The 25,886-nt window shown below is 32.2% G+C and overlaps 1 protein-coding gene across 1 annotated transcript in view; it reads right to left on the bottom strand.

Moving 5' to 3' along the window:
- The window catches only part of LOC145277040 (protocadherin Fat 4-like), a 1,076,063-nt gene that overhangs the window by 641,069 nt on the left and 409,108 nt on the right, over positions 1-25,886 (bottom strand). Inside the window, exons 10-12 of the mRNA XM_080128674.1 lie at positions 23,305-23,447; positions 13,354-13,533; positions 3,098-3,235 (exon numbers count right to left, since the gene is read on the bottom strand). Of these exons, the coding sequence (XP_079984800.1) occupies positions 3,098-3,235; positions 13,354-13,533; positions 23,305-23,447 (461 nt within the window). The remainder of the gene's footprint in view (positions 1-3,097; positions 3,236-13,353; positions 13,534-23,304; positions 23,448-25,886) is intronic.

Genomic DNA, 25,886 nt, shown 5'->3' with positions numbered 1-25,886 from the left:
TCAGCTGGGAAGTAGCTCCATAGATGAGTAGATTTGAGAAAAAAGCTTTACTCGTGAAATTTTTGTTTAGTTTTAGACACAGGGAGTAAGGGAAATTATTGATAGTGGCTGCAGCTAGGCGAGTGTTTGCTGTTCTACATGGGAAAGGCGTATAGGATGAATCTCACTCGACCATTTGCCATATAAAAGGTGATAGAGCAGAGAGAAACGACCAACGTCTCTTCTGGGGAAAGGGAGATCGCCAACCAGATTTCCGAACCGGTGTTGTCCAGGTATGGAGGGATGCTTTGAGCAGCTCATCCTCAGATGTGAAAACATTACATTTATTTAGCTTTTTATACAGATAGCGGATTACTTCGGGATTAAGATATGTTTTGGAGCGGTAGAATAATTCTACCATTTCTCCAATTCATTCCTCATTCATGCAATCAGGTACTATGTCAATCATTGTGCAGCAATCCATTATGTTGTGAGCAGATAGGCGTCGTCAACAAAATTTTCCTAAAAGTATTATCGGAGATCGAAGATGATTTTTCCTCGAGAATTCTGAACTTCTGACTTCAAATATTCTAATAACATATTAAGCGAATGGATTATCATAACCAATTTCTAACTTTCACTACAGGTTTTAAATTTCAGTCGAATAATTTTTACGTGTTATATACAATAGTTTTTGATTTTCGGCCAATTAACTGCAGCTTCCTCATAAAAACATTAATAAAAATGTAGATACGACACAAATATAATGGATGCATATACATACTTTGTGCGAGGTTTATTACGGATTTCATTCATTTTAAAATAATAAATTATGTTCATGGTTGAGTAATAATTACAGCTTCTTGATTTCCTATTATTTTTTTATTTTATTCAGTTTATTCTGATTAATGTTAAACAGAAAAAAAAGAATCATGCTCTTGCGGTGTTTGTTTAAATACCTAGATATGTAAATTTCCATCTTTAGATAGTGTATATAATTTTATAGTTATCTCCCTTCTGACGATGGAATGATGTGTTAGAAAGTGAGATTTGGAAAGCCAGCGACTCTGGCCTGAAAAATATATACGGAGAGCTCCAGAGGTATGTGCGTCTTAAGCGATAAGCAATAAACAAACTCCTTCTCATATAGAGAAGGCAATGCCTGGGAGTGTTAACCTCTAAGAACTCTAAAAGACTAAAGTCATACTGCTGTAAATTGCGAAAAAGCTTTTTGATTATGTCCAAAAGTTGAGTGTGTAAAGTTAGGACGCCGGAAGTGGACTAGGTTTTTCTAAGTCAGTAAACATGAACCGCAATACAAAACTACATGGAAATAATTACTTTACAAACTTTATTTTTAGTTTTAGCACTTCGTGAAACGATAAAAAATAATAAAATTCAAGTTTTTTGTTTCACTACTTGTGTTTTCAATAATGAGAATTTTGATTATTTATATTTCTATAAGTGGTATTTTTTAGAAATAATATAGTTATGTCTTTCACATGTTTTATCACATAATTTTGTCAAAGATAATGTATGAATGCTTTCTTGACACTTTTTATGTTATCGAAAAACTTATTTTAAACATTTGTGTAAAAACAGTTTCTTAAAATAAATAAATTAAATTTTGTTATAAAATAATTGTTTGAAACAAAATATTTCCATATAAGAATATTTTAAATTATAAAAATAATTTATAGAAATGTAAAAAATGAAACTATTATTTTTTATGGTTTCATCATCAAACAAGAAGTAGTTCAATATTATTTCGTTTTTCGTTTCATGTTTAGTGCCTTTAATTTCATATTTAAGTAAACCCAGTCCAATTTCAGCGTCTTAACTTTTCGTACTGAATTTTTTAACATAATCGCTTTTTCACAATTGCATAAACTCTATTGGCTAATTAATTATATCGCTTTATATTTAGTTCCTTTCACAATCAAGTAAATTGCAATGCAAACTTTACGAAGTATTGTATTAGCAATAATGTTTTTCATTACATAAAATCAGAATGGGAATATAAGTAGTTATGACTAGTGACTATTTATACAAAAAAACTGCGCATTAATGATCGGTTTTGTGAATTGAGTTTCTATTGGAAATATATATAATTTTGATTGTGCCGAAGACGGATGTCATCAAACACAAAACTTTCATTTTTGGATTCAAGTTGACATATAATTTCCTGGTTCATGAAATATGTCAACGTGTCGATTGCACACGGATTGGTCGCAGGTGCGCATGCAGACGAATAGAAAAGAAAAAAAAAGGAATCCTTCACATTTAAAATGCATCTATCGAACAGGGAATATCTCTTTGATAGAGAAAAGTAAAATGAAAACGAATATAGTTTCGATTAGGGAGTACCACGTGATGCAAACGAATAGGAGTACCACATGATGCAAACGAATAGGAGTACCACATGATGCAGACGAATATCAAATAAATTGGCTCTGGTTCGCCGTAACATTAAACTACGCTTATCCATTTCACGTGAACACTTTAAAATATGTTAATTGGTGGATGCACTTAATCACTCTCATGGCTCTGATCTTTTTTTTTATTTAAAAGAAAAAAAATATTTGATAACAATTATTTTTAATGAAAGACACATCCGGATCAAATATACCAATACTAATAAACGAATTCATGTGTATAACTTATTAATGTATGTTTGTTTATTATACAGGAAAAAACGATTCCTAATCAATATTCTTAGTTTAATACTGTAACCGTGGTCATTTCAATATCAATAATTTCCCCCACTCTTTCTGTGCCTAAACCTAAACATAGATGCCATGAACAAAGCTTCTATTTTAGAACTGCACGCCCGTGGAACTCTCTTCGTTTTGATTGCTTTCCAGCTGACTACAATATGGCCGTCTTCGAGTCTAACGTAAACAAGTTCTTGATGAGCCGTCCCCTTCAGTAATCCAATTGACCAATTTCCACTACTAACAATCTCTACGATATTTTCCCATTGACTACCGTACAATTATTAACTCTTTATCCTCAAGACCTTGGTAAGTGGTGACTCCTTTGTAAAAAAATCATATGTTGTCATTTTTTGTTTGCAATGAAAAACTGAAAAAAAGAAGAATGAAAAATCAATTCTTACCTTGAGTTCGATTTTATCTTTATTTTCTCGGTCAACAACGGTAGGGTTTGACACAAAAATTTCTCCCGTTTTTCTGTCAATAAAAAATCCGTTTCTGTAATTCTGAATGATCTCGTACTGGAACTGTTTGTTTGTACCCTACGACAAATGAAGAGAATACAATTAGAAAAAAAAAACATTAAATAATGATAGAATTTATGCGATATGACGGTCGTTCAAAAAACAAGACCTCCTATTTTATTTATAAACAAAAACGCCGAAGAGCTACGAAGGCCAGTGATACCCTTAAAACAATTGAGGTCTTATGTTCTAAAATGTTTTTCTATATAGTCACCACCATTCAATGCATTTTTGTCGGCCTCTTTTGATACATCGGTCGTAAAAATCAGGAGTGCGCCTCGCCACTCGCATCTCCTTCGACAAATGAACCGATCTCCTAGCGATGCTGACATCAATTGTATCGGCTCCGTAAACAGATGACTGTGAATATTTATTGGCTTAATTTCTTCTGCGTGATTTAATTGCTTCTGGCGTATGTCTATGACAGGGGTGGCTATGTAAGATATCTGTCAATATCAGCAACAGAGAGATAAAACGTGAAGATTAGGAATGCATAAGTTCAGTCATCATAACAATGCAATTTGCAATCAATTCTGTTCTGGATGGAATAAAACAAAGAGGCGTTACTTTTGGAACGCCCCTCGTACAATTCTGTTTAAAAAAATAATGCATAAATCTTTTACAATAGAAATTTACAAATGTATCGACGTATATTTCCCTTTGCTCTATCGACTAACTGGTAAGCACTAAATTCGAGATGGCGAGTATATTTCCACATCGTCTATTGTTTATATTAAAACGGAACCCTTTATTTAACCTACGGGATAGCATATTCTCGTTCCGTCAGCCATGATTGGGTAGAACTTTTGAGTAATTCACATTTGTATTTTGAATACCGCCCGCATTGAGGATTGAGCCTTTTACAGCCAGAATTGTGTAACTTTACAACTGAATTTTCCAAGTATTTTATCCATTACGTTATGCACCCTTGAAATATTCTGGGATTCAATCAGATATACCTGAGGAAGATCGGAGGTTATATTGACCGGGACGTTTTGAAAGTAACACTCAAGATAAGAACAGTAGACCGAATAACTAAAATAATAGGTAGAACATACTACATAAAACAAATAGAGACATTACTCATGAAAACAAAAATGTAGACTACGTGAACAAAAAGAAGATACACTTAACTACATTGTACATGAATGCCGTAGGCTTACATAAAATAAATAGAAAAAAGTATGAAAGCATCAACACATAAATAATACAAACACAAATCCGTGTCGATATTGGAAATGAAATATTTTTCGAAAAATTTTAATACACTCAAAAGACTATGGGAGATAATATTAAAAAAAAAAGAGATTTAGCATGCCTTACTATTCAAAGTACATACATTTCATGAATGAAATAGGACAGGATATGACGTAGAAATTACAGCTTACTAATAACTAGGAAGCCACCCGGCGTTGCCCAGTAGTAAAATACGCATAAATATAATTTAATTCATACAGATTTCTTATTTCTTATTATAGAGTCAATTCCCTTTTGATTACTCTGCAATACACAGTAATGATTTCAAAAGTCATAAAAAGAATCTGACTTGAGTACCATCTGACAATTTCGATACCAGTACCGTTTAGTGATTTTGCCTTGATCGTTATTTATATCTTCAGCGTCGTTACCCGAACAGGAGGCATCATTCTTGTCAGTGTCTAGTATAGTTTTTGAGATGTTTTTATTTTAATATTAATTCGGGTCCGTACCGATTTAAAAGCATGTTTATGGATCCCCGATTTCGACAAGATACACGTGAAAAAATTCGGAGGTTACATCGACCGAAACGTTGTACTAATACATGAAAGTAGTCTGAATAATCAAAGCGATACAAAAAAGGGCACTTCTATTGATAGTACGTGCATAAAACTCTAGTCCTATTTGCAGTAATCTCCTCCGGCTGCAATGCACTTGTTGTACCGTAACAACTTTTTGAAGGCCCAATGGGGGTCCTCTTCTTTAAGCTCCTCAATTATCTCATTGTTAAAGAGCATCTCTCCCCCCTCTCTGGCTTTCTTACTCTTTCTATTTTCTCTCTCTGTGTCTCTATTAGAGAATAGAGAGAGGGAGAGGGAGGGAAAGAGAGAGCGGAGAATAACGTGGACAGTGGACACGTTTGCAAAAGAAGGGTCAGCTGACCAGATGACGTGGTGTCATGTGATGAGGTTAGCTGATTCTTTCTTGGCAGTTGGTTTTCGGGTGTTGAAGAAGACAGACGGCTTTTCAGCTGTCCCCCCCTGGGCTGGGGAGGACGCTGACGTGTATCATCAAACAAGCAAGGTTCACCTCCATTCTGTGTCGACCTTTGGAAGGTGAATAAAAACATAAAACCTTAATTATCATCTTGGAGTGAATTCTTCATCCAACAGGCCAGCTCCCCTCCAAGAGACAATGAAACCAGAGGAACAACCGACGACACATGAATGAAAAGGTATGTTAAGAAATGCATGTACACAAAAACACACCCACGAAGACATGAACAATAAGATTAGAAACTAGACGATCACGTACACGAATCTCCTTCTTGACATAATTCCCTTTATGACACCCCATTATATAACATCATAACGACCCCTTGTAAGTTTTTTCTTGAGCTTAGAAAATAACCAAAAGTCACATGGAGCAAGGTCTGGACTATAGGGAGGGTGGGGAACTGTCTTGATGCCCATCTTGATAAAATATTCTGTGACAAAGATGGAATTCGCGCAAATCTTCCGCATCCTCAGTTTCTCGCGAATAATTGTGTGTGTTTACAGTTCCCACACTGACATCAGACTGTGCACTTATTTTCTCTATAGACACACGACGGTTCTTATTCATAAAATTCTTTATTTGGCCAATAAACTCTGGTCTTCTGACTTCCTTACTTTTCCCAAACCTCTTCATTTTTTAGAGACCCCCTGCCTCCTTTGAATCTCTTATGCCACTCAAAACCGTATACTCGATTCATGAAAGATGCTAATGTAGTCTGAAGTATTCACTATGCTTCTGTGGCATTTTTCCAAGTTTAAAACAGAATTTTATTGCATATAGTTTTCGAAAGTGTCCTCATGTTCGAATTGCATTTTTTAAATTCACCAGCTGTGATAATCAGGTTTTAGTAGGGCGTATTTGAATTCCTGCTATAGCTGTTTATTTGAACCTCACTCATAAAAATCATTCAGTCATCTCATAATATGTATAGCAATAACATATTGCCTTTTCAAGAGTTTCCGACGATTTAAAAACTTATTTAAAGCATCTTGTATATTTTTGTACGGTTTTCTCCATATTTTTATCGACTTCCTTAAAGGCACTGCAATGTTGTGGCATGTATTTTGTTGTACTTATACAATTGATCTATGAATGAAGATCATAAGTCATTACATTCTTATCAATATCCTGTCTTATCTCATATTTTTAATATGAGTAGTGACACGCCCCAAAACTACATGATCAACTCATATTATAATATTTACCAGGTAATCAACATTGCGATCTGTTTCATTTCACCGTATTTTAACTTATAATCGCCGCTGAGTCGGCCTTGATCTTTAGCAGAAATTCAGAAACCATTAATCAAACCGCTGATTCGTGCTTGAACTTTCTGTGTTCCTAAGGGAGATTGGCCGTGCAGATATTGCTGTTCTGCTTTTCTCTGAACTTTTCATTCGTAACGCTTGTTTTCAATTATTGCACTTGCTTTGAGCAGCGGAGTTCGTCCTTCTAATCTCTATAGTCCCTTATATTATTTTCACGTTCGTTTTAATAACTCCATACACATTATTTTCTACCTACGGTGAGTTTTGAGTTCCTAGTAACATGCCCCATCACGATGACAAAGTTTGGCACAAGGTCAGTTTTTATGTGAGAGATATCCATATCCCTATTAAGTGACACTCTGGATTGGAAATAAAAAATAATCAGTCAAAAATGATTCTACTTCCTTGTCTAAGGAAAAAGCAGATACTACACCTCGATTTCGGTCTCCACGGACAATCAGTTCTCTCCACTATTCTCCATCACCATCGCAATTTACTTTGCATTATCGGACTAGCCATTTACTATGGGATGATCAGTATGCTTCTTGGTGTTTGAATGACAATACGCTCCACAGAATTCCAGCACTCCTCTTAATTTTTCAATCGAAATCTGGATGGTGCTATCCCTTCTATTTACATCCTCTCAGAATTCCCGCGTGGTTTTGTAGTTTCAGTTAATGTAAGTGATCATTATTTTTCTTTTCTCACTGTTGGCGTCTTACAGATAACCACTATATATATACAGTGCCACACAAAAGTATTGGATACATTACATTTTTCTTCATAATTTTAATTAGGGTTATAGATTTTACATAAAATTTGGTCATTCCTACTGTAAATATTCCTATAACTATCCTAACATTTTGTGTAGTAATTACAAAATTAAAGTTTAGAAAGTTTATATTAAAGGAAAAATATAAATCAACTAACGCAAAAGTATTGGATACATTGATTTAATATTTGGTTGCATAGCCTTTATTGCGTTCAACAGCTTCCAATCGCTTTCTTTAGTTGCACACATGTTTTTGCAAAGATATGCAGGTATTTTGCGCCATTCTTCTTTGCAGAACTGTTCTAGTTGTTGAATATTTTGTGGATTCCTCTTGTGAACATTGATCTTCAATATTTTCCACAAATTTTCAATTGGGTTGAGGTCTGGAAACTGACTGGCCCAAATAAGAACGTCAATTCCGTTATTTCTAAGCCATTCTTTGGTTAGTTTGACAGTATGCTTGGGATCATTGTTCTGCTGAAACACGGAATTTCTATTATGTCCCAACAAATCAGCAGATTTCCGGAGGTTTTTCTCCAAAATCACCTTGTACATACGTCCATTCATTCTACCATTGATTATTTCTAGTTCACCAGTACCTTTGGATGAAAAACACCCCTATACTATAATCGAACCACCGCTAAACTTTACAGTAGGAATGGTATTCTTTTTGTTATAGGCGGTGCCATTTTTACGCCATACATGCGTTGCTGAGTTTCTTCCAAAGATTTCGAATTTCTTATCGTCTGACCAGATTACCTTGTTCTAAAATTCTTGGGGTTTTAACATAAATCAAACGTGATCTGACATGTTTAAGCTTCAATAATATAACTTTTCCTGGGGACCTTGATACAAAACCTACTCTACTCTATTGATTGTATCCTTGCTTATATTAATCCCAGCGTCTCTGAGGTCGGTTTGAATTTCACCACGAGTAAGAAAAGTTTTTTTTGTACCTTTCTGCTTACCACCTTGATTTTTTTCGTTTAATTCCCTTGACCGACCACAACTTGGAAGATTTGCAACAGCTTCCCCAGGGTGTTTAAACTTTCTAATAACGTTTCCAATTGTACTTAATGGTAGATTAAGTTCCTTTGATATTAATCGATACATTTTTCCTTCTTTGTGCTTATCAATGATTTTTTGACGAATGTCTATTGACAACTTTTAGTTTTAGGCATTTTTATAAATGAACTGGTTGACTTTGAAGGAGTGAGCCCAAACTTGAAGAATTTTATAAAATTATTTTAATGTTAAGCTCTCTGATTGGTCAATGATAACTTGTTTGCATTATTGCAACATGCTAAGCAAAAGTCATTTAAATTTATTTCAGAAAAAGAATTTTTTAAAAGTATATCCATTACTTTTGCGTTTGTTAATTCATATTTTTCCTTAAATATAAACTTTCTAAACTTTGATTTTGTAATTACTACTCCAAATATAATTTAGAATAGTAATAGGAATATACTGACCAAATTTTAGGTAAAATCTTGAATCCTAATTAAAGTTATGAAGAAAAATGTAATGTATCCAATACTTTTGCTTGGTACTGTATATATATATATATATATATATATATATATATATATATATATATATATATATATATATATATATATATATAAAATAATAAGACCGTACTATTCTAAAAGTTTTATCTTTTTACGATACAAGTTACAGACTAATTTCACATATTACAAAATAAAAGCAAAAATATAAAAAAATAAATATAAATTGTGGAGACAACGGTAATTTGTGAGGTGTAAAAATTTCCATTATATTAACGACGTGACCATTTTCAAAGCACTGAGTAAAGTTTAAATTAATGACTTTGTAAGTTTAAGGTTTTGTTTTTAATTTTGAAAAAAATCATTAATTTTGGACTCAAATCAAATTATAAAGTTAGATCCATGTCTAAGTAACCTATATCTTAAATTTCAAGTGTTTAAACCTAAAATTAGCGGAGGAGTTTGGTAGAGTTCTCAAAGGTCAAATCGTTGAATTTTGACCCTTACAACCAAATTTCTAGCCGAAAACAGATTAAAAAGATTTTCGCAAATCTCACTACACCGAATGTCAAATCTCGAGTCTGTAGACCGAAAATTAACAGAGTTATTTGGTAGGGAAGTTTACACAGACAGACACACACACACAGAGACATTTTCACTTTTATAGATATATAGATTGTATTGCCACTATTATATAAAGGTAACTTTTTCCGTGTGCATGCTCGCACGTGAGTTCGTTCCATGTGGTCTCGAAAACAACTGGGCCGATTTTTATGAAATTTAACACGAAGGTAATTTATGCGCCTGGTAGTGTTCTTAAATAGGTTTGGAATCGGAATATCTTCTTCAAGTAAACGGACTAAACTTGATGAAAGAAGGAACATGCGATGTTGACCAAAGTTAACACCTTACACAGTCTAACTTCACAAATACATTAGAGAAGTTTTATTTCCGAACAAGCCGAAAGACCCGACATATAAAATCAATATTGAAATTTTGTAAAAATTGCACTCAAGATGAGAACAGTAGTTCGAAGAATGCAAATGATACTGTTAAATAAAGTTTATTTAATTTTAGACTAGATGTTTTTATGTTTATATAGAACTCTAGTTATCGTTTTTTTCTTCTTCATTTCAAACCAACTCAGGAAGATAGTTACACACAAAACCGCTTCTCAATGATGTACAAGCGTTTCTTAACACGAAGCATCTCTAACTCTACACATAGCTTGAAACAACATTTTAATCATCCAGCCAATTATTGCATTGAGCCACATGAATTGCGCTTCGCAACTTATATAACAACTGCCTAAGCACGTGTGCAATTCTCCGAAGATATTCGCTAACAATCAATAGTTTCGGCTTATTCGTATTAAATTGGAAACAGTAATAAGCCAAGCCTCGGAGACAGCACGTGCTGTTTTCTTCCTACAAACGCGTCAAAGATAATTACAATTATGAAAAACAAATGAAATAAACTTTTCAATAGTAACAAAAATAAAGAAAATATTCACGCGTCGACAAACTGGAAAATTCAGTGACGTAATGAAAAAATACTGAAAAACATAATCAAAACAAAAACGTAGGGAATCCACAAAGTTTTCTTTTCGGCTTTGAAAATGAAAATTGCTTAAATTCGTTTTGACACAATTGGTTCGATGCATGTACACTCGCCTGGATTAATGAAAAGCAAATCAACAATCCAAGCCAATGAGAAGCATTTCTCTGAATTTGTTAGAATTGCTATTTTGATCCACGCTGAAAAGATAAAAAACAAATTTCTCTTCAATTAACAGTTAAGCCGGAATCTGCGACATACCTAAGATTTACGTTGCTTTAGTCCTCCTTTGCCCCTTTTAGTACTATCTCAACTAACCCATTCACAAATTCAGACGGAGTATACATACACAGACACAAACGAACAAATATAGACACACCTCATTAACTTTTTAGTTATCGTCTGCTCACCAAAAACACATGTATAAAGTTATTAATTTTAAATAGTTCTTTTTTTCACTGAACTTTCTTTCTAGAGTGCAAACAAGTGAACATTAACAACTCATTAATAAATTTTAAGCGAATATAATTTTTTAAATTAGATGAAAGTTTTAACTACAAGTTTTTGATCGACTGAAAAATTCACACCCCTTAAATGATCGATAAACACTTCTGAGATATCTTAGTTAGGGAATCCCCCTTATTCTATAAGAACTCTAAAAATATTAACAAATTTTCTATGTGTTGATATCTATGTAAACGTCCATTTTCGAATGGACGTTATTTGTTTTAATTTATGATTTTGATTTGCTTATTTCACTCGTGTTTATCATTTAATATTCCTTTTGTTCTCACACATTCACTCAAAACATTCCCCCTAATCGTTCTTACAATCTGGAACCGTAAAAACTATTGCACTTAAAACGACAATTAAAACCAGTGATTAATACTAGAATATACACCAGATTAGCAATATATTTTAAATGAAAAAAATGTCAGATGCGTAATTACAGTTCGTAAGGCATGCCAATATAGATAGTCGAATTCAATCATCTGGCCATTCTGACATATGGTAAATGTGGAACGAACGGATGGGAACCTATTTCGACCTTGATTTTATTCTAACAACTACGAACTGAAGAAATACATTAAAGATCCCCATGAAACTAGCAGACAAAAAACATCTTATTGGCTATGGAGCAAGATAAATCATACAAACTATAATAAAAGATGAATTTGGGTGGTGAAAAGAGCAAGGATAAGATGGTGCTGACGTCATAGACAGTGTAGTGTCATGATATCGGTTCGTAGGACGCCACAATGTAATGCCAACACAAAAATCAGGTATTGATCCCACCTATGAAAGGAGTCCTTAAAAATTACAAATTTGTAAATACCACAGCCTATTTCACTCCTATCTTGTAGACTTAGAGCTGTATAATCAACAACAGCGATAAGATAAAACAATTCTCAGCTATAATATAATATAATATTATATAGTATAATATGATGTAATATAATATAATATAATATAATATGATATAATATGATATAATATAATATGATATAATATAATATAATATTATATAGTATAATATGATGTAATATAATATAATATGATATGATATAATATAAAATTATATAATATAATATAATATGATATAATATAATATAATATGAAATAATATAATATAATATGATAAAATATGATATAATATGATATGATATAATATAATATTATATAGTATAATATGATGTAATATAATATAATATGATATAATATAATATAATATAAATTGATATGATATAATATAATATAATATGATATGATATAATATGATATGATATAATATTATATAATATGATATAATATGGTATAATATAATATTATATAATATAATATGATATAATATGATATAATATAATAGGATATAATATAATATAATATGACATAATATAATATGATATAATATGATATAATATAATATGATACACTATAATATAATATAATATGATATGATATAATATGATATTATATAATATATTATAATTCAATATGATATAATATAATATATGATATGATATAATATGATATAATATGATATAATATGATATAATATATGATATGATATGATATGATATAATATAATATTATATAGTATAATATGATGTAATATAATATAATATGATATAATATAATATAATATAAATTTATATAATATAATATAATATGATATAATATGATATAATATAATATGATATGATATAATATGGTATGATATAATATAATATGATATAATATAATACAATATGATATAATACAATATAATATGATATGATATAATATGATATGATATAACATGATATTATATGATACAATATAATATTATATAATATAATATTATATAATATGATATAATATAATATGATAAAATATAATACACTTTGACATAATGTAATATAATATAATATGATATAATATGATATAATATAATATGATACAATATAATATAATATGATATAATATGAAATAATATAATGTGATATTATATAATATAATATAATACAATATGATATAATGTAATACATGATATAATATGATATAATATGATAAGATATAATATGATATAATATAATATATAATATAATATAATATAATATGATATAATATAACATGATATAATATAATATAATATAAACTGTGAACAACAGAAAATCTTGTTTTTTATTATAATGCTCATTTAATAGTGATTAGCCAAAACATATTATACAATCATATTTAACACAATTCTATATAATTTAGAGAAATATAATTGAAAAACAAACAAAAAAAACTTACATAGTCATCATCTGTAGCAATGACCTGAATGACCTTTTCTCCTCTCTTCAGATCCGGGTATTCATTTATGTTTGCGCGGTAAAGTTTCTGGCTAAATATTGGCGCGTGTATATTTTGGTTGTTGATTTTTATCGTTAGTTTCGCCGTGTGTTTTCTCGTTGGATTATCTACTTGATACGCCTGTGAAAATGAAAGAAATATTTCATGAATATGTATTCAATACATTAGGAAAAAAATCATGTGCAGAATATGAGATTAAAATCAAAGTTCCACGTATTTGTTCACTGTTTGCGTTATTTGGAAATCATGTCGGTCTCCCGTGAAAATTCCATAGTTACTTTCCGCATTAAAATCACATCGGTTCGAAGCTCAAAAGTTTCGAAAATCAAGGAAATTTAAATGAGACTGACATTTTATTGGAAGAGTAGAAATAAATATTGATATATGCGGCTTTGGCGGCTTGAAAACTGGGTAAAAAGTGCTCGTCAAGAATCTGTTCTTGACACTCAGCCCAACAGGTGCGAAGCCGGGAACCGGCCTAATATCTGTCGGACTGAGGTACGCTGCATGGGTATCACTCAGGAAGTCTACTTTCTTAGGCCTTGCCACTCGGCTTTCAGGTGGGGTAGGTTTATTGCTTGTTGCCTGGGGCATCCCGACCGGAGAATGCTGACAAGGATGCTCAGGCAATTTTTATCGAGGCAAGAGTGTACCCTCTTTAGGGAAACTTGTTTGCATCCCACTCTCCGCCAATGGTGTCACTCATTGCTGTGGTGGGTAGCAATCAAATATCTACTCTCATTATAAAAACATTTTAACATTCATTTTATTGGAAAAGTAGAAAAAAATTGATATTTTGTTTTGTGCTGACACATGTCTCTTCTACAAATTAAGATATTAACATTCTTAACTAAAACATTTGTAATTAACTTGTAAAATCAGTTGTCGTCTGCTTTTTCTTTACATGTTTAATGAAATGTGCATTGTTAAGACTTATAATTCGTGATACTTTGATGAATTGCAGTTCTTGGATTTGGTGCATACGTCTTGATAACGTTACCAATGTGGTAATAGGGAACCGCCAGAATTATTGTAACGGTATTAATTAGGTAGAGTATAGATCGTACTACTACTACTACTACTACTACTAATAATAATAATAATAATACTCATCATCATCATCATCATCATCATCATCATCATCATCATCATTCGTCCTACTGTTTTACCAGCAGCAGCAACTGCGATTATTCAAATTGTAGAGTCATGGTAATGTCTGGAAAACAAGTAAAGACGGTAGTTTCTTGTTGCTGTCCGTCCGTCTTGATTCGGGGGTGCATTTCTCCCAATGAGTTAAACGCGCCCCCAGGTATCATCCTGGAAAATTTTACAACTCGGCGCAGTACATACAACGCCTAGTCTTCCCAAATGATCAACCATCTTGTACTGGCCAGGCTCATGGTTGTTTAAAATTGGTGATCTGGCGAGAACGGATGTGTCAACGTGATTGTGCCAGATTGCCATACTCATTGTTCTAGTAATAATACAAATAATAAAAGTGTTGGAATGATGTTTTTGAGAACAGGCGTGATTTGCTTCGTATAAATGTATTGATCAAATATGGATTTTGATTCGAAATTTAGAAGTGTAATTCATGCGTCATCTTGACAAATCGTGAGTTAGAAAAACAACATATTCTTTTCGTTGTTTTGACTCTCAAGTGTGTATCCGTTGATATCTTATGGTTTTATATAGAGTGATGTGGTTCTTGGTTGATTAACTGTGTCTAATTGTGTCGCATATAGACTCGAGAGTCAAAACAATGAAAAGAATATTCTGTTGTCATAACCCTAGTTATGAATCTAATTGAAAAATAAATTGTCATTTTTGTTTGTAAAGTGTGTCACCTTATACACACGTTTACACAGGAGACCCATACGTTGTATGCAGTCTACATCGCAAAAAAGATCAAAACAAAAAATAACTCGAACTCACTGTTTCGTGCAACAACGGCAATTACTTCGTCATTTTCCATTTTTTTAATATTATCTTTTCATTTATTAAATTTTTAATTAAAATTACAGAAAAGTTTACAAAGCTTTATTGCCAATGTTAAGTTATTATTCCAGTACGGTCCGTAAACTGCAGAGATCCAAAAAGTTGTAACCGAATCGCGAGATAACATGTGCAATCGCTCTCCTTGTAGGGCTTAGTAGGAAATCCAGGGTGCACAACAGAATAAAGCTAGAGTAAGCTGATTCTAACATATACCAGCATTATAAGTCTCAATTACAATTGCGAGTTTTCTATCTTTTCATTTGTATGAAATCTGCGAATGAAAATATTAAAAGAATCCCTGAACTGAAGAAAGATAAGACAGTTTGTCTTTCATGATTTACTAGCGGATGGGATGCCCGGCGTTGCCCGGTCGTAAAAAATTGTGACAAAGTGGGGCGAGGAGGGGGAAAGTGGCCCGGTGGTAAAAAAACGGAACAACAGGTACGAGGGGGAAAGCGTTGTCCGGTCGTAAAAACGGGACTTTGGTGGCATCAGACAAGCGAAGTCGAAAGCAAAATTTTGTAAGCAAAAAAAAAGAAAAAAAGAAAAAAAAAAGATGAGAAAAATAGACGTGTATTGGGTGTAAATTCGCAAAACTAAAGTTAGTAAGCGAACAGTTCTTGCCAAGGAAGACACAGATATTATAACGTCGTAAACTTAGCTTTTTAAAACGGAAGAACATTACGGCAGTTCGCGCATGCGTGATTTGCAAACCATGTCCAAATGTCCAAAGCAATGTTTTTAGCTACCCCCATGCAAACAAAACGACATTTCTACACGAAATAATTAACGTTATTTTCTAATTTTTCGATAGTTTTTGTCCGGGAAATCATTTCTAACAATACAGAGTTGGTGCCTATACGATGCGAATGACAATTTTTTTAGCGGGAATATGAACACACACATATGTGTGCCCTTCATATCATAGTTGTAACTTAGATTCCTCAACTAAGTTACACATAATTATAAGAAACAATGTCACGTATATACATTTCGTATGTGACTACCGCAAAGTACAATTCGGACCAATAAAATAAAACAATGTAATAGCTATATTAAAATGAATCGTCAACATTATCGAACATATTTTATAACAGTCGTTGCATTTTAAAAAGTTCCAATGAAATCAATATTGTGTTTGATAGAAAAGCAAATATTCATTTAAAAAATTCTACTTTTGTTTTACTTTTAATACTGAACGAGATAGACGGTGCGTGATGGTTCGGTACAATTATTAACATCATTATTCTTGCAATGCTTTCCGATCGATGAAACAATAAACGTATTGAACCATGAAACTGCGTACAGATATTTTCTTCACAATTGACTGATTCAACTTTAACTCATACACAGTGAAGCAAGAAAAGATGTTGACAACAGAACCAAGCGGAGCAACTGACTTACGGATATTAATTGATTGCGCAGAACTTATATTTTCGCAAGAGAAAAATCCAGGTTGTCCTCGACGGTCGTACATCTAAACAATATGATATAAATGCGGGGGTGCCCCAGGGTTCTATCCTTGGACCTCTATTGTTCCTGATATTCATAAATGACCTCCCCGACAACATTGCCTCTGAGATGGGTATATATGCTGATGACACTACACTCTATGGCAGGCACGACAGGAAGACGAATGAACACATTTCTAAAGAAATGGCAGAAACACTAGAGGAAGACCTCCAATCTGTAGTGGAATGGGGACAAAAGTGGTTGGTCGCGTTCAATGCTGCCAAGACTAAACTAGTTTCATTCAATAATTACAAGAAACCCTCTCTACCACCCATAACAATGGCCAACGACTCTTTATCTGAGAGTCCATCTTTCAAACTCCTTGGCCTAACGTTCACAGGAAACATGAGTTGGAACAATTACATTGAAGGCATTGCCAGGGCCGCTGCAAGAAAGGTGGGCTCTCTCTACCGTGCTAGAAAACTACTAACACCCGAAAGTATCCTGTACCTCTATAAGGCCACCATTCGCCCATGTATGGAGTATTGCTGCCACATCTGGGCTGGTGCATCTGCTACTAGTCTCTCGCTCCTTGACAAGGTTCAAAAGAGAGTCGCAAACCTGATAGGCCCTGAACTGGCATATAAGTTTCAGCCTCTGTCCCATCGACGAAATGTTGCATCCCTCTGCCTTTTCTACAAGTATTTTAGTGGCGAATGCTCTGACGAACTGCAATCACTTGTGCCCCCACGACGTGAGCACCCTCGACAAACCCGACAGGCTGCTAAATCCCACCCCCACACTGTAGAGATCCCTAGATGTAAAAGATCTTTTTACTACAATAGTTTCTTCCCCAGAACCGCTAGACTCCGGAATTCCATTCCAGGTCCCCCCCAACAGTACTGACGTGCAGAAGTTCAAGTGTAACGTGAACCGACACCTTGCTGCCAAAATCCCTACATAGTACCCCAGTAGTTGTTGCCCCTGATAGTAGCCCCCTACACCAAAGTGGCAATTTGCCTTGCTTGGGGTGAAAATGTAATAATAAAAAAAAAAGGTCCAACACAATTCCGGTGGACAAAAACATTCGTAGGCCACCAGAAAATTTTGGTTCTATTCGAATATTTATGCTATATATATATATATATATATATATATATATATATATATATATATATATTTATATATATATATATATATATATATATATATAGACTTAGAAGATTTTAACCTTTAAAACTATACAAAAAATATATTTTTTATCATTCGTTAGAAAACTATTTAGTCAGTAAATCATTCAATCATCTGCAATCACTGCATCAACTTACTCTCTCGAATTCACTATACTGCCAGAAATAATTAAGGGATCATCAGTTGTTTACCATGAAACACTGTTTTGGAGATTTATAAACAAAACAATATATTACATCATGTAATATATATATATATATATATATATAAGTAGGTTGTAGTTTGCTTGAAGCATTGTTGAAGAAAATTATAAGGTAAAATTAAAAGCCAAGAACAATGCGAGATTTTTTTTTATATAGAGTAAAATTAAATGCAAACAAAAGAAATAAAGTTCTTTTTTTGTTGTTTGTTTTTTCTTTTTCACACAAATTTTAAGTTTGGGTCGGCGTTATTGAATTTGTGGAAAATGTTAATAGCTTCTTCGCGGGAGTATGTGATAATTAAAATGTCATCGATATATCTAGTAAAAAGGAGATAATAATAGCAGGTACTAAGGGTGTGTCTTTCGAGTTTGTCCATATAAGCAATGGCAAGAATACCGGATAGACTGGAGCCCATGGGTAGTCCAGATACTTGTTTGAACGTGTTTTGTAGGAAAGTAAAGTAAGTGTTGTCTACTATAATACGGAGGAGTTGTAAGAGATCTCCTGGAGTAATTCCGAAGCATTGTGGGTTTTTAGATGCTATAATGTCTGCCATGAGATTAATGGCTGGATGTGCAGGAATGGAGGTGTATAAAGAAACGACGTCTAGGCTAAATGGGTATCTGTATAGTTTGAGTAGATGGTGTGGTAGATCGTTGAGTCTGTATTCAATAACGCCGACTCAAACTTAAAATTTACTATAGAACACCCAGACTCTTCGGGATCCCTTTCTCTACTTGATTTTAAAATACAAATAAAAAAAAAATGGTGCCATATGCACTGAATTCTACAGAAAACCCGCCAGCAAACGCCTCTTCGTACATTTCAAATCTGCGCTACCTCTCAAGGACAAACTAAACTACGCACATGCCGAAATCTCACGCATACAAGACAAATGCACTAACATCTCCGACAAACATACACACACTAACAATTTCCTACAGACCCTCTCACTAAACGGCTACCCTAATACGATCCTATCCTCACTTAAAAAGAAAAAACGCAACACCCGACCCTTCTCTAACAATTGTTTTCTAAAACTACCCTTCCTCAGTGACAAAATCTCATCTTCAATCCGAAAAGCCATCCGCAGCGAGGGGCTCAACATTCAACTCATCCACACTGGATCTACTTTAAGACAACAGCTCAACCGAAAACATCCATCGCACACACCTTCCCCTTGTTCACTCTCTAATTGCCCAATATCACACACAGGTTTATGCTTTAAGAACCACGTTGTTTACGACCTATAATGCGCTAAATGCAGTGCATCTTACATCGGAAGCACTACCAGATTGCTTCATCACCGCATTAAAGAGCACTTAAACACTACTGCTTCGTCGTTCTATAAACATATTCGCACTTGCATTAATTCAGAACCAGATTTTCACATCAACATTCTTGCTTCTTCAAGAAACGTAGGTCAACTTCGTATCCTCGAATCTTTAATTATTTCAAAAAATACTCCCACACTAAACAATAGACTGGAATTGAGCTCCGCTTTTATAATATAAGTTTAAAACATAAGAAAAACAATAATTATAAAAAAAAAACAAAAAAAAACCTTGCTTGAATAGTCATCTCCCTTGATTCACAAACGCAACAAGTATTTCAAACATCAACTGATTTATTTTAACGTTCTCCTAACGTCATTTTTTGTTCTATATTTCGCGGTATCACGTGGCAAACTCGGCGGCTACTTTTCCAATTTTGAACACTCTTCCGCTGTCTTCTTCTTGAAAATGGACTAATAAGTCTGAAATATATTGAGATTTATATCACCATTGAATACAACAGAAAAAAAATTACTGTTGTTTAGAGTTAAAATTTGTGTGAAAAAGAAAAAACAAACAACAAAAAAAAAAGAACTTTATTTCTTTTGTTTGCATTTAATTTTACTCTATATAAAAAAAATCTCGCATTGTTCTTGGCTTTTAATTTTACCTTATAATATATATATATATATATATATATATATATATATATATATATATATACACACATTATGATACAGCATTTCGGAATTCTTTAGATATGGAATCATATATTATATTTCTTGTGTTAGTTGAACTAATATTCTCATCCTGGAATGATATTCTCACAATGTTTTGCCTGATCTAATCTCGGATTTTCCTAAGTTGCATACCATCAAACTCGAGAGTTTAAACGAAATTGAAAACGTAATCTTTTATTATGTAGCTTGCTCTATTTCCGTCAGCCAGGACAGGGTAGAAGTCTTAAGTAATTCGTGATTGCATTCTTAGTATCACCCGTACTGAAGATGTTTTTTTATAAAGGATTCACCACTTATCAAAGCCCGGAGGCCACTCGAGGATAAGGGTAAATGAGTGTACAGTAGTCAATCGAAAACTGTCGTAGAAATCGTTAGGAGTGGAAATTTGATAAATTGTATTACTTAAGTGGATTGGTGCATCAAGAACTGGTCATCTTCAAGTCTAACGTGGACAAGAACTTCCAGAACTGATAATCTTCAAGTCTAACGTGGACAAGAACTTCAAGAACTGATCATCTTCAATGATTGGGATTCATTGTGATCTGTGCCTCCCAATCATTGAAGCTCTACTCATTCGCATTAAAAAACCGAACATCAACCAGGTTCAATATGAGAGGGAAGACACGCTTAACTGCTTTTATCACATTTTCACCACAAGCAAGGCACATTGCTACATTGATGTAGGGGGCTACTATCAGGGACATAAGCTACAGGAGTACTATGTAATAATTTTAAACGATTTTTATCCACTTTTCAATAAATTAAAAAAATGGACTATTATATTCATCATTCGCCTGAAGATAACACATGAATATCGAAAACGTTCGCGACTATGGTAAATGTCTTTTTCCATTAAAAAGAACCTCCGAACACGATAAAAGGGAAAAGTTGATTGAAAAAAAAAACAAGCAGAAATTATCCCTGCTATTTAACAAAACATGCATGAGAAAAATGCTGCCCAAATATACTAATATATATATATATATATATATATATATATATATATATATATATATATATATATATATATATTAGTATATATATATATATTAGTCAGTGGCGGCTCGTGCCTGAGATTAGTGGGGGTGCTGCTTCAAAAATTTTACGTATTTTTTTAATATCCTGTAAAGGAATTCGAATATATAAATAAATATTTAATCAAATAATAAACAAGCATTCAAATAAATATTCAAATATATAACAAAGACAAATAATCAATCAGAAATGGATAATACGCAAAAACTTTTTTATTAAAAAGATATTTTTAAATTATGTACACTTTACAGAATAAAAATAATATATATATTTATTCCTTTTCAGATTAAATAAAAGTTTGCGGGGTTTTTGTTTTTTGCAAACAAACGAAAAACATTTTTTAAAATAACTTATTTTTTTATAAAAACAAAAAAGAAAAAGTTTGAAATTTATCTGCCTCCCTACGAGTGTTAATTTAGGAGTTTACTATTTGAAAATAACGTTTTATTTAATAACAGTTTTATTTACAAAATTTATTTTTAAAGATGTATTTATAACAAAACGTATTTGTAAATAAAATGCAAAATAAAAAAAGTTTACATTTTTATATATTGAGCAAACAAACAAAAATATTTAAAGATACAAAATTTTATTTACAAATCTTTTAAGAACTTGCTTTTTATATAAAAAGAACAAATTTGGCTATTTACTGACCTTCCCATGCCGGTAAAGATCGACATAAAGTGGATAGTTATTATAAGAAAATAGGATGTCATATATAAGCATTATAAAACATCGAATTTTAATGTAGCTTTCTTCCCCAAAAAACAAAAAATTAGGGTTTGTATTACTGTACACATATATTCGAAAAAGTTGTCAAAAAACAAATATATAACAAATAAATGTTATCAAAGGCAAGATAAATTACTTTTCTACCAAACTGGATATAATTTTCGTGTTTTTTTTTTTTCAATTTAACATGTTTATTCAGCTCGAAAAGCATCCAGTGTTTACCGATGTATTGGAAAATTCAAAATGGCGGCCGACTCTCTTTAACACGGTAAGTTCGGGAAAAGGTGTTATAAATAATAAACTAGACAATATACTATTAAAAAACCACCGAATATATGTCAAGTTATGTTACGGTAACATATATTGAGCAAATTTCTAACAGTATTTTGTCTAGTTTATTATTTATTACATCTTTTTCCGAACCTACCGTGTTAAAGAGAGAGTCGGCCGCCATTTTAAATTTTCCAATACATCGATAAACACTGTATGCTTTTCGAGCTGAATAAACATGTTAAATTGAATAAAAACACGAAAATTCTATAATTCGCAGAACGGCGCAAGGAGCCTTATATTATTGGATTTTTACGGACCATTCTTTTATTGGTCTTTAGCCGGTTAAAAAATGTTTTAAGGAATTAAAAAGGGGTCAAAAGTAAAAAAAAGTTATTCATTTTTTACATTCATCTTAGTATATTTTTAATCAGTTTATATGAGTGACATATTGGTATAGTGGTAACGTCACCAGCTTTGAATGCTTCGGTTTCGATTCTAACTGATGTAACACAAATACTTAAAAAAAACTTTTTTGACGCTATAATAATATATACGAAATCTGGATAAATTAAAATATCATACTTAAGCGTATTTTACGACCCTGTAAAGCCGGGTACCTCCCCTCTCCGCTAGTGTAAGTATAAAATTTTCAGGATTTCAATTCTAGCATACAAAAAATTCATTTTCCAACTCCAATTTAAATATGACAAGTAAAATAATACTGTTTTGTTCTTGGACACCACGTATAAATTAATATTTTAATTAATTTTGAAACTTTCGAGAAAATATGAGAAAGTTTTCATATCAAAATAATTAAACTATTGTTGGACGTTTGTGAAGGCACGTCTTCTCCAAGTTCCATTATTTATAATAGATTTTCCGAATTAATATCTTCAGATGTGTCTGGTGCAATTTAATTTGAAATGCATGTTTGGTATAGGCGTATTTATTTTATATAACTTCAAGTGTTTAGATAATAAACCTCGAACTTACTTCCACATTGAGGACATAAGTTGGAAAAGAGATAAATTCAGATGATCGGCTTCTGCCTTGAATCATTTCAAGTGTCTTCAACTGACAAAGTGTACCGTTATCTTCTTGAAGGCGAAAGTAATCAATCCAATTGGTTGGAGTTCCTGTAAAGAATTAAAGGAAATTAAAAAGGAAAGACACCCAGAGGCTGGCAATTTGTGATTAGTTTGTACAGTTACTCGTGTCAGCAATTGATAAGGTTAATTTACTTACTGAATCAAAATAAATATATAAACAAATATCGACGTGCACATGAAAGCAACAGAAAGAGAAATCAAATAGAATTGTAGAAGGCGGTACAATCCAGAAGTAACGGAAAGACACAAGCTGAAGCAGGCGAGAAATGTATTAATACAACTTATAAATAAATGTGTACATATTCTTATTTCATATACGCAGTATATTTATATTTGCACAGTGGTCACCTGGGAAAGTCGGTCTGGTGGTATGTCCGTGTAATATAATATTTCGAGAAAGATCTCTTCGTCAGATATTTACTTGACTTTGATAAACGTGCTGTTGTGAGCAGTAACTATACCGCAGCAACTCATCGCTCAGAACTTGTGGGTAGTATATGGGTAGGGTGTTTTTTTTTCTCAAGTCTTTTTTTATATTTCTAAATTATTTTTTTATTATATTTTATTTTATTTATTTGTTTTTTTTTGTTTTTTATAATAGTTTATCTTTGTTTAAAACGTGTTGTTGTAAACAGTAAACAGTAACAGTATCGGGCTAAATATTTGTCCGGACCTTGTTGGTGGCTTTTTAATTTAATATGATTGAGTTTGTTTGTTTTTCTTTTATTTCTTTTTATTTCTAATTTATTTATTTTATTTATTCATTTATTTATTTTATAGTTGTTTATGTTTATATTGAGGAGATTTATTAACTAATTTATTTGTTGTTTGTGTTTCTGCGTTCTGTTTGAGGTGGAGGGAGCGTAGGCTTAGAATAAATCGGTTGGTCAAGGGAGACTACTTGATGAATTGTTCTAAGGGGGATAATCGTTAACGATATTTCTTCTCAGTTAGATGTATAACGTTGCATTACCTTTTTATGTATTTATTTGTTTGCTTATTTATTTTATTTTAGTGATATTATTCTCATTTTGAGGGTATTTTATTTAATTCTTTATGTAGTGTATATATACTCATTTATGGATTCTTGTATCTTTAATTCAATTATATAGTAACTATAATTCTTTATTTATATATGCAATGTGTTATGACGAAGTGGTTAGAAGTTATTTCGAGAGTTTCAGTAATTTTTTTTATAATGTATTTATTTATTTGAGTTAACTTGGATTTCTGTTTTTGGTGTATTATGTCTTATTGTTATTTGCGATTAATATTGTTAGGTTTACTCGGAGAAATAAATTGGATTATATTGGGGCATATAAACTTATAAATTTGCATGAGTCATATACATGTGGCCGTGTAGCCCACATGTTCGTACCATCTAATTCATATATCTTAGGCTTGCTATTTAATTGTGAAACATTGTTATTATTATTAATGTGTAATAATCTTGAATAGGGATTGCTTATTTGTAATTTTGTTTATTTATTTTGATTTATTTTAATTTAATTTTGGATTTATTTTTTTATTTTATTTTATTTTATTTTGTTTGTTTACTTATTTTATAATTGTATTATACAATGGTGGGATGGTGTGCATTAAGTTAAGAATGATGAGCCTAATTCATGTCGGCGATTAATCTTGGGATGTAATTTGGCAATCAGGATTGATTCTTTGATACGAAGGTTGCCAACATTGCATTGCTTTAGGCAACGTTTGAGGAAATTGATTTGGCAGCCGACTATACCACGTTTTTCAGAAAGTCGAAATAATTTTTTGGTTATGGCAAACTTTGTCTGACTCAGACTAAGAGATAAGAGGTGGGTGTAGTTTTCTTGAAGCATTGTATAGTATGCAGTTAAATAGAATTGTAAAAGGCGGTACAATGCAGAAGTAACGGAAAGACACAAGCTGAAGCAGGTGAGAAATTTATTAACACAACATATTCTTATTTCATATACGCAGTATATTTATATTTGCACAGTGGTCACATGGAAAAGTCGGTCTGGTGGTATGTCCGTAATATTTCGAGAAAGATCTCTTCGTCAGATATTTACTTGACTTTGATAAACGTGATGGTGTGAGCAGTAACTATACCAGAGTAAATCATCGCTCGGAACTTGTGGGTAGTATATGGTTAGGTTTTTTTCTTCTACAATTCTATTTAACTGCATACTATACAATGCTTCAAGCAAACTACACCCACCTCTTATCCCTTAGTCTGAAAAAGAGAAATGTTATACAGAATTAAATAATAATAAACATTTTCAAAACATTTATACAGAATTAAACATTTATACAGAATTAAACATTTATACAGAATTAAACATTTTCAAAACATTTATACAGAATTAAATAAAAATAAACGTAAACACATTTTCAAAACATCTACCCCATAGGCATGTATTTATTAAATATCAATGGTCTGTTTCCGTTACGAAAACCCTAATCTTCTCTATTCTCTAT

This window comes from Euprymna scolopes, chromosome 5 (genome assembly GCF_053919585.1).
Source record: "Euprymna scolopes isolate OS-2025 chromosome 5, ASM5391958v1, whole genome shotgun sequence".
Lineage (NCBI taxonomy): Eukaryota > Metazoa > Mollusca > Cephalopoda > Sepiida > Sepiolidae > Euprymna > Euprymna scolopes.
Note: the sequence above shows the minus strand (reverse complement) of the source record. Positions and strands in the feature narration are given on the sequence as shown.